Source organism: Medicago sativa, chromosome 7 (assembly GCF_051527215.1).
Source record: "Medicago sativa cultivar Bolivia chromosome 7, Bolivia_mono, whole genome shotgun sequence".
Lineage (NCBI taxonomy): Eukaryota > Viridiplantae > Streptophyta > Magnoliopsida > Fabales > Fabaceae > Medicago > Medicago sativa.
In genome coordinates, this window is record NC_140755.1 from 15,653,030 (window position 1) to 15,665,655 (window position 12,626).

Here is a 12,626-nt window from a genome sequence, read left to right on the forward strand (position 1 = left end):
GTCAGCACAACTCGTCCTTACTCAACATTAGTTTGACTGTTCAAGTCAGGCCAGCTCAACTAATCCCACTCAACACTAGTTTGACTGTTCAAGTCAGGCCAGCTCAGGTCGTCCTCACTCAACACTGATTTAATTGTTCAAGTCAGACAAGATCAACGCGTCATCACTCAACATTGGTTGACCGTTCAAGTCAGGACATCCAGTTCAGCTCGTATTCACTTAATACTGGTCTGGTTTGAGTTATGAATGCTTTCATTCCACATATCTTGTTCCGAAAGCGCCTCAATTCCACGCACCCTGACGGACGAGTTGCACCCTAGTCCACGCGTGACCATACTCAAACCAGACAGCCAATTGGAGGCTCTGGATCACAACTTAATGGGCTTTGAATGATTAATGAAAGGCCCGTTAAGTCAACACATTAAGGGTTATAGAAGGGGAACACTTAGGTGGTTCGAAGGACAGATTCATTATAGCCTAAACATTGTATTTTCACCTTAGTCATTTTAGAGTATTCTTGGAGCTCTTCACAGGCAGCTTACTAAATAGCTCATCTATTGTAATTCATGTTTACATACGTGAAATTGGTGCCCACCGTGGGGCTATGGTAAAACTTTCCAACGACCTAGCTTCATTTTCAATAAACTTATCACCATGGTAGGACACATACCAAACTGAACCTCATCTGGAACCGAGCTGGAAAACGAAGTGGGGAAGGGAGCTTCAGCTGAGGAAGATTGGGTGTTCTCGCAACAAATACATCATTGAGTATGTCAAACATTATGTCTATGAAATTGACACTCAAGTGTCATCATCTCTGCATCATGTCTTAAAAGCTTTTGCATATCATACATCTCCTATTGTTCAGCAGCATGCACGTATTGTCAGTTGGCAACGACCTAGTATGGATTCACTAGCTTTTAATGTTGATGGCAATGTATTCCTTGATTCCAACTTGGGAGGTTTTGGTGGTCTTATTTGTGATCATACATGTTTTTTTTTTTGCATGATTTCTTTTGGAAAATTAGTAGACCTTGCATTCTCCATGTTGAGATTTTGAGTTTATACCATGGTTTGAAGTTGTGTTGGTATAATGGATTTAAGTACGTGTTCTCTGATTCAACTATTGTTGTTGACCTCATCCAAAAGGATTTGAATGTACATCACAAACATAGAAATTTAATCATGGCTATTAAACAGTTTCGTAGAGATTGAGTGGTAAATTTACGACATACTTTATGTGAGGGTAACACTGCAACTGATTTCTTAGCTAAAAAGGTGATCTAAGTGATGATAATCTTTATTTTGTATGAAGCTCATCCTCATATGACATCTACCCTCGTAGCACACGTCATAGGCGTTGACTTTGTTCGACCCTTGCAGATGTTACTATTGTTTATTAGAATTTTATACTATTTTTTTTAGTAGAAAAACTTTTATGCTCATTTTGTATCAACATTAAACTCTTAAAAATCTCTCAAAAAATAATTAAACTCTTAAAAAATATTTTTAAAATGAATCTGACCTATCTCTCATTTTTTTTATTTCATAAAAAAAAAAAAAACAATACTGTTTTTTCGTGACAGAATAATTAATAATACTAATATCTAAAGACTGGTAAACAATCTGAAACGATGACTTTCCAACACGTTCGGAAAACAAGCAAATAAGACAATAAAGTCAACAATAATATTTAGATTTGTGTTATGTCTTTTTCTTTTCAGCTATAACATCAAATTCAACATTCAAATAAACAACAAATCAAATTCTCTGGCAAAACTTCTGAATTCTGGTACCTCTTTTCTCTCTTTATACTTCCATGTATTATTCCTATACCTCTCTCATTGCAACTTTGTTTATTCAAAAGTTGATTTTTATTTTTTGTTTCTTTCATTCATAATTGATCTCTTTTTCCATTGAATTTTGTATGAATTGTTGTTGAGTTTTTATGAATCATCATCTGATTATTTTTATTATTTTTTTGGGACAAGGGTGCCATATTTTCATTGAATTTAGATCCTTCTGAAACTTGTGTTCCCTATAGCTTTTGTATGTTCACATGGAGATTTTTATTATTTTAGTGTGTTTGGTTCTGCGGTGACATGCGTTGAATGAATTGATTTTAGTTAAAAGTAAACTGAATGTGAAATGATTTATGTTTGGATACAAATTTGTAAAAGTGACTTGTACAATAAGTTGGAGTATAAAAAATACGATTGAAGTCAAAAGCTATGATTTATAACTTCAAGTTAGATTTAATTTTAGAGGAAAAATAAATTCTACTAAAACAACCAAACATGTTAAAATCAATTATACACTTCTAGAATTAATTTTGACACCCCCAAAGTGGAACCGGTGTATGTTTGATTTCAAGTTTGGAGGAGATAATATTAATGCTAAAGGTGTAGAATTGATTTTGACATATTTAGATTTTACTTCCAGAATTGATTCCAACTCTTAAGCTAGAATTTGAAGCTTTCGTAATAAGAATCTAGACTCTTAAGCTTTTGTAATAAGAATTGATTCTAACTCTTTTGCCAGAATTGATTTATGTGGAGTTAGAATTGATTTTCAAAACTCCTTAAAAAAAGGGACTTTGGAGAATCTCACCTTTATCAGCTAAGCTTAGCCTTAAATTTTGAACAAAAGTATACATGTGTGCATTTTGGGGAAAATAGTTCAAAATGGAAAAAATAAATGTCTAAGGACATAAGGAGGAGACAAAATGACTGATGAGCCATGTTTTGTCTTAGTTAATAGATTGTTGTTCCTCCTTATCATAACAATCTTAACTTGTGTTATTTATTTGTGTTTTAGAGACATTGCAGATACAGCAGGATCATGACTGACACTAACAGTGCTCACTCCGAAAAGAAACTTGTCAGAATTGACATTAGTTCTGATACTGTATGTCCATGGTGCTTTGTTGGCAAAAAGAACCTAGACAAAGCCATAGCTTCCTCTAAGGATAAATACAACTTTGAGGTCTAAAACTCTCTTTCTGTGTGTATTTTGCGTTCTAAATATGTGTGGCACTTTCATTGTTGTCAAATAACGGCTATAGGGTAGCAGAATTTGAACCGATCACCTTTGTTCCGCGATACACTTTTTTATTACAAAAGTGCTGTTATAGCATTACAACGTAACAAAATTTTATCAAACTGCTATTTTCCGCAATTGACAACGGTGGTCATTTCATGTGCTAATTTGTTGTTTAACTGAATTCACAGATAATATGGCATCCCTATCAACTCACCCCCGATGCCCCTAAAGAAGGCATTGAAAAGAGGGAGTTTTACAGAAGCAAGTTTGGATCCCGATCGGATCAGATGGAAGCTCGGATGTCGGAGGTTTTCATTTTATTAATCACTCTCTCGATCACATTTGTTATTGTTGATTGTATTAATATTTATATTTCATCGGATCGGTGAACTTTGAGCAATTCATTATTTCCATTTTGTATTTGGCAGGTCTTCAGGACAGTCGGTCTTGTTTATAGTTTGTCCGGACTCACGTAAGTGATTATGGCATAAATGCTTATATATAAATTATTTCTTTAATAAAAGAGAAAATAAAGTCAAATTATTTCAGATAAGCTATCTTCAAATAGTTTATGGACATGTCGTAAGCTATTTCCATAAGCTCTCACAATGAGTTTCACAAGGGCTTATGTCAGTGAATAAACTCAACTATGTCAGTCCAAACAGGCTCAAAGTTTGATAATGAGCAATGAACCACTTTAAAAGTGGAATCTTGTCTAACTGAGGTCAAACTAACATTGTTTGAATTATCTCACACAGGGGAAACACTATGGACAGCCACAGGCTTATATACTTTTCTAGACAGCAGGGTCTTGATAAGCAACATGATCTCGTTGAAGAACTTGGCCTTGGTTATTTCACTCAGGAAAAATATATTGGTGACCGGTAAGTACTATTCTTTTGTTTATTTTCCTTTTTTTTTTTTTTGTTGTTGTAGGGTGTTCTATGTTTAAACTTTAAAGATAATCAATGATATTCTTCAAATTCCTTTAAAAAGCTATAACTGTCATGCGTTTTCGCATATTCGACACTAACATAACACTGACACTTGTGATTAGATACAATCAGTTGAATTATTATTAGTGTCTTATGTGTCATGTTCGGCGTGTGTGTTAATGCTTCATAGATAGCTATATATCAATATGGATTTCAGCAGTTCAATTATTCTACTTTTTGACAGATCAATGATCCTGAATTGTCACTTTTCAAGAGTTGATTTTTCTTCTTCTCACTTATCCATAACTAACGAAAGACACATTTGATTACTAAATTGAGTAATTAAAGATGCATTTAAGTATGTTTCTATAATTTTGATATATTCTGAGAGTATAATTACAACGCCTCACATTTAAGGACCACAATGATTATTGCATGACATTTGAACCAAGTGTCTTAAAATCTACTTCCTAAAGTAACAAACAAGCATTATCCTTTTAAATTTGAATGCAGGAAGTTTCTTCTGGAAGCTGCTGCCAAGGTTGGTATAGAAGGGGCAGAGGAGTTTCTTAAGAACCCCAACAATGGGCTCAAAGAGGTAATTTTTTTCAATATAAGAAAAACTCCTTTATGCTTTATTTAATGCATGAGATTTTGAATTATTAGGTGTTCTAACTTCCAAATGCTTAATGTATCTTCTTCCTTTTCAAGTCTATAACAAATTGGCAACATGGCCATTTTAGTTGCTAGGCATTCACACATTTTTATCAGTTGTGCAATCAAATCTGGATTCTCTGTCGCCAAGGGATGTCGATCATTGAATGAATATCAGACAGTTTGTTATTTGACTTTGTCAAAACTAGCTTTAAAATACATTTTGAAACATAAATCGTCTGATCTTATCTAACGGTCTAAATCTACGAATGTGTTACTATAGAAAATTCATATCACCTACCACAATAGATATCATATGCATTTATCATGTTCAGCTTTAGAAATTGAATATTCCATCACTGCTGATCTTGTTTCCCATGACTCTCTACCTAGGTGGAGGATGAGCTTAAAACATACTCAAGAAACATTACAGGGGTTCCATATTATGTGGTAGGTATACAAAATATTAATAGTTTTATTATAGGTACACAGTGATCAGCAGAATGACTCATTTATTCATTTTACAGATTAATGGAAGTCAAAAATTAAGCGGTGGACAACCCCCTGAGGTCTTCTTGAGAGCTTTCCAAGCTGCTACAAGTTGACTTTCAGCTCCTCAAAGTTTCTGATCACACTGTCTTCTGTTACAATCATACTTTGGAAATAAGAAGCTAGTGTCATGTTGTATTGTATTAGTGGTCTAGCACAAGTGGTCGATGTGCGGTGTATGAGTGTTGTAAACTTCAGGGTATCAAATTTGATTCTTAATCATCAAAAATAAAATATTAAGATGTAAGACAATTTTGAAGTCTTATACATTGTTGTTTATCATCAATAATAAATTGAATGACTTTACTATTTAATTTATAAGTCAGTCAATACTACTTTGCCTACTCGTGTGTTTGGGTGAGTGTTTTATGAAAGTAATTGAGTGAAATTTATTTATAAAATTCATATTGTTAAAATTTAATTTGAAGTTTCATGTAAATTTTTCAGCGTGACTTTGCAAATCTAGTACTTTAAGAATCAAACCGAGGTTCAAAGATAATTTTGCAATAGTACCCAAACATATATATTTTACTAAAATTACATTTAACATGAGGATTATATATTAGGCTTGGAGAAGCACACAGTGCATGGAGTTGCTGATTCTTAATTTTTATTTGGGTTAATACATTTTTACCCCCTGTAATATAGGCGAGTTCCGGTTTTCCCCCCTGTAAAAAAGATTCTTTCGATTCCAACCCTGAAATATGAAGATTCCGTCGAAAACACCCCTGGTCAAATCTGGCACACGCCAGGTGCTGATGTGGCGCGCCACGTCATCTTTTTTGATGATGTGGCACGCTGACTGTATAATTTTTTTTATTTTTTATTTTTTTAATAAGGACACGTGGCATTTCCTATTTTTTAATAAAAAAATATTTTTTTAATAAAAAAAATATTTTTTTAATAATTAAAAAAATATTTTTTTAATAATTAAAAAAATATTTTTTTTAAGTTTTTTTAAAATAATAAAAAAAATGAAAAAAAATTCTGGAAAAAAATAAAAAAATACCGAAAATTTTTTAAAAAAATTGGAAAAATTAATAAAAATGAAAACAAAAATCTGGAAAATTTTAAAAATAAAAAGTAAAATCTGGAAAAATTAAAAAAATGAAAACATTATGGAAAAAATTAATAAATTTTGAAAAATTCATATTTCCAGATTTTTTCAATACCGGAAAAATGAAAAAAAATAATATTTTTTTCGGAAAGTACTTGTCATTCAACCGTATAACATGATTTATATACCGGTGTCAATCAATATACATTGTATCCTGTTATTCGGACATGGTTTTTATAAATATGAATAATCTTCAAATTTTTGAAAATGACCAATCTTGAAATTTTTGAAAAAAGATTAATCATATTTACAAAAACTAAATTTTCGAAAAAAAAAAAGATAAAAAAAAATATGGTATTTGAGTCAAACATAATTCATATTTTTTTCGAAAAACATACAAACTGCTCAAAACATTTTTTATGTTAGTGTCTACTAGTTTCAATGGTATTTGAGTCAAACATAATTTATATTTGTTTTACTATTTGAACTTCTACTATTTAAATATTTTTTTCGAAAATTCATATTTTTTTTATCTTTTTTTTTTCGAAAATTTAGTTTTTGTAAATATGATTAATCTTTTTTCAAAAATTTCAAGATTCATCATTTTCAAAAATTTGAAGATTAATCATATTTATAAAAATCATGTCCGAATAACAAGATACAATGTATATTGATTGACACCGGTATATAAATCATGTTATACGGTTGAATGACAAGTACTTTCCGAAAAAAAATATTATTTTTTTTTCATTTTTCCGGTATTGAAAAAATCTGGAAATATGAATTTTTCAAAATTTATTAATTTTTTCCATAATGTTTTCATTTTTTTGATTTTTCCAGATTTTACTTTTTATTTTTAAAATTTTCCAGATTTTTGTTTTCATTTTTATTAATTTTTCCAATTTTTTTAAAAAATTTTCGGTATTTTTTTATTTTTTTAAAAAAATTTTTAAAAAAAACTTAAAAAAATATTTTCTTAGTTATTAAAAAAATATTTTTTTTTATTAAAAAAATATTTTTTTATTAAAAAATTGGAAATGCCACGTGTCCCTATTAAAAAATAAAAATAATTATACAGTCAGCGTGCCACGTCATCAAAAAAGGTGACGTGGCGCGCCACATCAGCACCTGGCGTGTGCCAGATTTGACCAGGGGTGTTTTCGACGGAATCTTCATATTTCAGGGTTGGAATCGAAAGAATCTTTTTTACAGGGGGGAAAACCGGAACTCGCCTATATTACAGGGGGGTAAAAATGTATTAACCCTTTTTATTTTTGGCTATTGGCCTAGTGGCCAACAAATACTCGAATAAACACACACACACACAGAAAGGGAAATGTGGTGACCTGGGTTCGAACTATGGACCCCACATCCAATGCCCTTACGATAAGAACCAAACGAATGAAGTTAAGTTATTTGTATTCTCATTGTTGCAGCTAACATAAAATGGAATATATTATTTGAAATTTTACAAATGATTGAATGTAAATACAGAGCACCCCAAATATTTGTGTACATTATGTTTGGCTATTTGTTGTTCCACTTAAAATACAACAGTCTTCTTTACCTCATAAGGTAATACCCGAAGTTCACAATAGGATCTAATAGCCTTGGAAAGACATTGTTTCTCAAGGTTTTGTGATTTCTGCACAAAGCTCTGCAAGTTATCTCTGTGTGAAACTCTCTCAACCTGCAAATGAGATTCAGCCATGTTACCCTCACATAAATAGTATCAAGCCAAAATTTAGACTATTTGACAGCTTATATGAAAACAATGTGACTTTATTTTATCTTTTGTTATATAAATAGTGTATACATAAACAGTTATGTAACAAGCACTTATGCTATAAGCATTTAATTAAGTTCTTTATAGCTATAGCTTATAAGATATCATGGAGAACTTGTCGAAATAAGCTGAAAACAGCATCTGAAAATGCATAAATTGTTTTCATAAGCACTCCCAAACAGACCCTACGAATAGGATATATCAAGCATTTGCACAATACAGGCATGCTTGATTTACAGTCTAGCCAGCAACACATCAAACAAAAGTTACAATGAAAAGTGATACATATTAAGATAGTATGCATAGCCTCTTAATTGCACCACCCCTAGTATGCACAGGTTCCTCTCATTTGCATTATCCCTTGCCTCATGCAACCCACATATATAAGTCGCTAGGCGGTTGCATGTCAACTATGGTGGCTTGCATGAGGTAAGGGATAATGCAAATGAGAAGAACCTATGCATACTAGGGATGGTGCAATTAAGAGGCTATGCATACTATCTTAATCTGTATAGGACTCAAAAATCTTTTTTTTTTTTTTTGAAGAAGCTAAACTAGCCCCACCCAAATTGGCACCGGAGACAATCGAACCTAAGACCTTGAGGAAGAGCACACTCCAAGGTCCCAAGCCAACACCACCAGGCGAACCCAAGTGGGTTCTATAGGACTCAAAATATATTTTTGGATGCTTGCACTGGTATAACTTAAATGATTAATGTGCTAAATCGATTTTTCTGCAGTAGTATATATTCCTAGTATGCTAAGGTATATATCACCTATGCTCAATTCAGATCAACATTATCACTGTCCTGAAGGGGAGGAGTACAAATCCCCTTTGAGACAATTGTAAGATGCTCATTAGTGCCACTTTAAATAAATATCTCCTTTTCCCAATTTTTGCTTAAGAAAAATCAACATTATCATTCACATCTTATTGCTAAGGAAGCAAGGAAATGTGAGCAACCATGAAGCATGTATAGAAAAATTTATGTTCACCATTTGTTCAATTATTGGTCCGCTGTCAAGTTCTTCGCTCACAAAGTGACTTGTCGCGCCAATTAATTTCACACCAGCCTCAAAAGCCTGCCAAAACAATACAAAATATTAAACATGTAGACAAATGTTAAAAGGAATCAGAAAGAGCAATAACAAAGGCATAAAAGTGGCAACGGTAACAACTTTAGCAGTCAAAGTGCGAGAACACCAACCTGTTTAGATGGATGACCACCCTTGAATGATGGCAACAAACCATGGTGAATGTTAATTATGTCATTCCCGTAGCTCCGTATAAAGTTTCCGGAAAGTATCTTTACATATAAACCAATGCTGTTAAGTATGAATGATAATAACATTTGATATATAATAGATAAAAAAGTTTCTCTAAACTGATGAATAAACCATCATTTAGTCCCTCAAGTATCACTCTCTCTACAATTTAGTCTCTAAAGTATATACAAATAATTAGTTCTCAAACTATATATGAAATTTGTCGCTTTAGTCTTTGCTATAAAGATATTATGAACTAACATGACGAGTTCTCATGTACTTTACGACTAACATAATGGATTTAATATACTTTAGCGACCACTTATTATTTTTATGTACTCCATAGACTAAATTAGAAATAGAGTGGTAATTGAGGGACTAATTTATGGTTTATTCATCAGTTTCTCAAATTTTCATAAGTCTTAGAGGCAGTGAAGACTAGACGAGCCATTTCTTCCAAAAATCATCCAAATATTAAGAATAAGTTCAATTACAATTTTCAATAATCACATTCTTTCAAATATTAGAATCATAATACCATGCAGAGAACACAAATTCAAACTACTTAGTACCTGCATATATCTTGCAAGTACTAAAAAATCAGTGTTCTGAACAAGCTCCAATATCTCCCCTTCTCTTTTATTTTCGTTTGTCGTGCTTAAATAATGATATGGAATACCATGCCTTTCCAGAAAACGAATCACGTGGGTGTTTGAATCTCTATGATGATTACTGATCAATACACACATCATATAAGACAATTAAAATGTGAAAAAAATAAATATAAAAGAGCCATAAATTCATTTATTGGTGTTATTTCTGAAATTTCACCTAATTACACAGGTGATATCCAGTGGAAGTTTTCCATCCTGCCATCCATGTAATAAATCAACCAGGCAGTGATCCTGCAGCAAAAGAAAGAATAATTCAACAAATATCTATCTACATGGATTCGCTGCAACGCAATAATAATATCATGCAGTCGATTTCGGCCATTGATTCTAGATCAAACGGCTTAGATTATATATTCAGTAAAACAATATTAAACAATCAGGTCAACTGATTTAGATCGGATGACATAGATCGGTAATTGTGTGACGCAGACGCAGTTACTGCAGGTTATATGTTTCCATGATTCCATGGATGTAAACAACTGTGTAACATGAAAAGAGTGATAATAATGCACACCTGCTTTGATGCCAGAACAGCTATTTTATATTTAGGATCCAGAGCCGGCACCCTCACGACAGATCTTGTTGCATTGAATGCCTGGGAAAGCTTTAGGAAATCCTCCTCCATCTGTATCCGTGGCCATTTAACAGGATCAAAAACAAAATCACTGCAATGATCAACACAAGTAAATGCAGCTGTAGTCATTGTTCTGTTTCTATACACTCGTTTAAATCGCTTACTACTTTTCCCTGGCATGCAAGTGTGTTTAGATCTGTCTTTCTTTTAACTATGCATTGGATTATGAAGCTCAACTCAAGCACTCACATTGAGATCAATTGGACATCGGAGCTTGTTAAAGCATACAGAAATATTAACAATATCAGTTTAGATTAACTTCCAAGAAACACTTATGGGGAAAAATGGCAATAGTTATCAGATTTTCAAACAACTACTTGTATGATATGAACTGAAATTAGTTTCTTTATTTTTAACTTCTTTGTTAAATTCTATAAGCTTAAAAAAAACGTTTGTATTGGAAGAATCATAAATTTATTTTAATCAAGAAGCTCGGTATATGTTAAAAGCTAATCCAAATAGATCGTCAGTACCTGCTAAGAACGATCTCTAAGGGCTAATCTGAAATCAGATTAAAAGTACTAAAGAGGCAGAGGTGGTAACATTAAGGTCATCTTTGGATAACAACTTAATTCAGTGTTTACGTATAAGCTATTTCTATAACAAAAGGTAACATAAAGTCAAACCGTTTTCATAAAAGCTATAGGTTGTTTTCACTTTTCATAAGCTATCCTGGAAAACCAATGAAAATAAGCTGAAAACAACTAATGAACATGTCATAAGATGTTTGCATAAGCTAAGAGTTTTACAAAAGCAAGCTAATGCAAGTAGATAAGTCCAAATAAGACAATTCAAACAGGCCCAAATGACATTTGCTTATCATATAATTGCTCATGTATTATACATATGTATAAGCTATTTTTATAACAAAAGATAAAAATATCCTGAAAAGCTAGTTTCATGTAAGTTATAAGCTGTTTTCATATAAATTATAAGTTTTCATCAACTATCTTGAATAGCTTACGGAAATAAGCTGAAACAACTTATAGACAATTCTTTCAAATCAGTCTCACAAGTGTTTATGTCAATAGATAAATAAGCTCATCTAAGTCAATCCCCTAAGAAATGTCTAGAAACCCAACAAGAAAGAAGACAACATTGATTGTGTTTGCATGGCATGATAGAAACAAAAAAAGAATGAACAAAAGAAGGTACCTTCTAGAGTAAAAAACATGCTTGTTCTGAGGAACAAAAACATCAGCAGCTAGAATGTTTCCACCTCTAGAAGCAATACATTCAGACAACTTAGCAACAATTCCAACAGCATCCTATTACCATCACAAACCACCCAAAAACAAATTCAATTTCCATTGCAAAAAACCAAAGAAACCCATTTTCAAACTCAATAAAGGGTCATCAAAAAAACCATTACTTTACGAATTTCCAATAGAAAAAAGCATGATTGAATGTGAATGAGTGAGTGACTTACAGGGCAATGAAAGACGTGGATTCCATGGCTGAGTGATGGTGATGGTACTGGTGGTAGATCTATTGATTTGAAGGAGAAGTTTCTGATCTTGTTGCTGTTGGTTAATCCCAATACCTGGGATACTCTTCTTACCACCATGCCCATTCTCTCTCTATCTCTGTCTAAACCACATGAAGTTATTTAACTCCATCACTCATAGATGAGGTCAAATATTATAAGTTTTTTTCTTCTTTTTTGGTGTCAAAATAATAATATTACAAACTTTGGTTGTTGATAATATCATTTTGATCCAAATGTGCAACGAATAATCACGATAGTCTCTGATTAAGCACTTTGTTAGTCAAGATAGTTTTTTATATTAAAATATTTCATTAATATTGTTATATCAATCCTTCAATATACTTATTTATTATTATATCAGTCCTTATAAATACTTATTGTCATTTCAATCTCTATATGAAAATAATTATTGTGCGTATTGAAAGATTATTTTGATTAACGGTGTACATGGGTTGGGTCAACCCAAAAAACCCGGTCAAAACCACCCAAAAAAAGTGGGTTGTGTTGGGTAATTGGGTGAGTATGATTTTAAAAGATGAA

The 12,626-nt window shown here is 32.2% G+C and overlaps 2 protein-coding genes across 4 annotated transcripts; one reads left to right on the forward strand and one right to left on the reverse strand.

The window, feature by feature from the left end:
* Positions 1 to 1,695: 1,695 nt before the first annotated feature.
* Positions 1,696 to 5,494, forward strand: LOC146904555 (Thioredoxin superfamily protein). 3 transcript variants are annotated; one of them, XM_085730449.1, is made up of 8 exons: positions 1,696 to 1,821; positions 2,818 to 2,985; positions 3,231 to 3,350; positions 3,471 to 3,514; positions 3,801 to 3,926; positions 4,491 to 4,575; positions 5,025 to 5,081; positions 5,159 to 5,494. In XM_085730449.1, the coding sequence occupies exons 2-8, from the start codon at positions 2,842 to 2,844 to the stop codon at positions 5,234 to 5,236; spliced, it is 654 nt and encodes a 217-aa protein (XP_085586575.1). In that variant the 5' UTR covers positions 1,696 to 1,821; positions 2,818 to 2,841; the 3' UTR covers positions 5,237 to 5,494. The 3 variants fall into 3 exon arrangements, with proteins under 3 accessions (XP_085586575.1, XP_085586574.1, XP_085586576.1); XM_085730448.1 differs by having other exon boundaries at positions 1,696 to 1,792; XM_085730450.1 differs by having other exon boundaries at positions 1,696 to 1,792; positions 2,829 to 2,985.
* Positions 5,495 to 7,639: 2,145 nt separating this feature from the next.
* LOC146904556 (formyltetrahydrofolate deformylase 1, mitochondrial-like) lies at positions 7,640 to 12,208 on the reverse strand. The gene is made up of 8 exons (XM_085730452.1): positions 12,027 to 12,208; positions 11,753 to 11,865; positions 10,478 to 10,628; positions 10,121 to 10,194; positions 9,862 to 10,021; positions 9,232 to 9,330; positions 9,020 to 9,106; positions 7,640 to 7,927 (listed from the first exon to the last, which is right to left on the reverse strand). The coding sequence occupies exons 1-8, from the start codon at positions 12,168 to 12,170 to the stop codon at positions 7,781 to 7,783; spliced, it is 975 nt and encodes a 324-aa protein (XP_085586578.1). The 5' UTR covers positions 12,171 to 12,208; the 3' UTR covers positions 7,640 to 7,780.
* Positions 12,209 to 12,626: the final 418 nt, after the last annotated feature.

Coding starts and splice junctions, on each gene's coding strand:
- LOC146904555 (XM_085730449.1), top strand. CDS start 2,842: ATGACTGACACTAACAGTGCTCACTCCGAAAAGAAACTTGTCAGAATT. Junction 3,927..4,490: donor GAAAAATATATTGGTGACCG/GTAAGTACTATT, acceptor ATTTGAATGCAG/GAAGTTTCTTCTGGAAGCTG. Junction 4,576..5,024: donor CCAACAATGGGCTCAAAGAG/GTAATTTTTTTC, acceptor CTCTCTACCTAG/GTGGAGGATGAGCTTAAAAC.
- LOC146904556 (XM_085730452.1), bottom strand. CDS start 12,170: ATGGGCATGGTGGTAAGAAGAGTATCCCAGGTATTGGGATTAACCAAC. Junction 11,866..12,026: donor TCCACGTCTTTCATTGCCCT/GTAAGTCACTCA, acceptor TGATGGTAATAG/GATGCTGTTGGAATTGTTGC. Junction 10,195..10,477: donor CTGTTCTGGCATCAAAGCAG/GTGTGCATTATT, acceptor CTTTTGCTGCAG/GATCACTGCCTGGTTGATTT.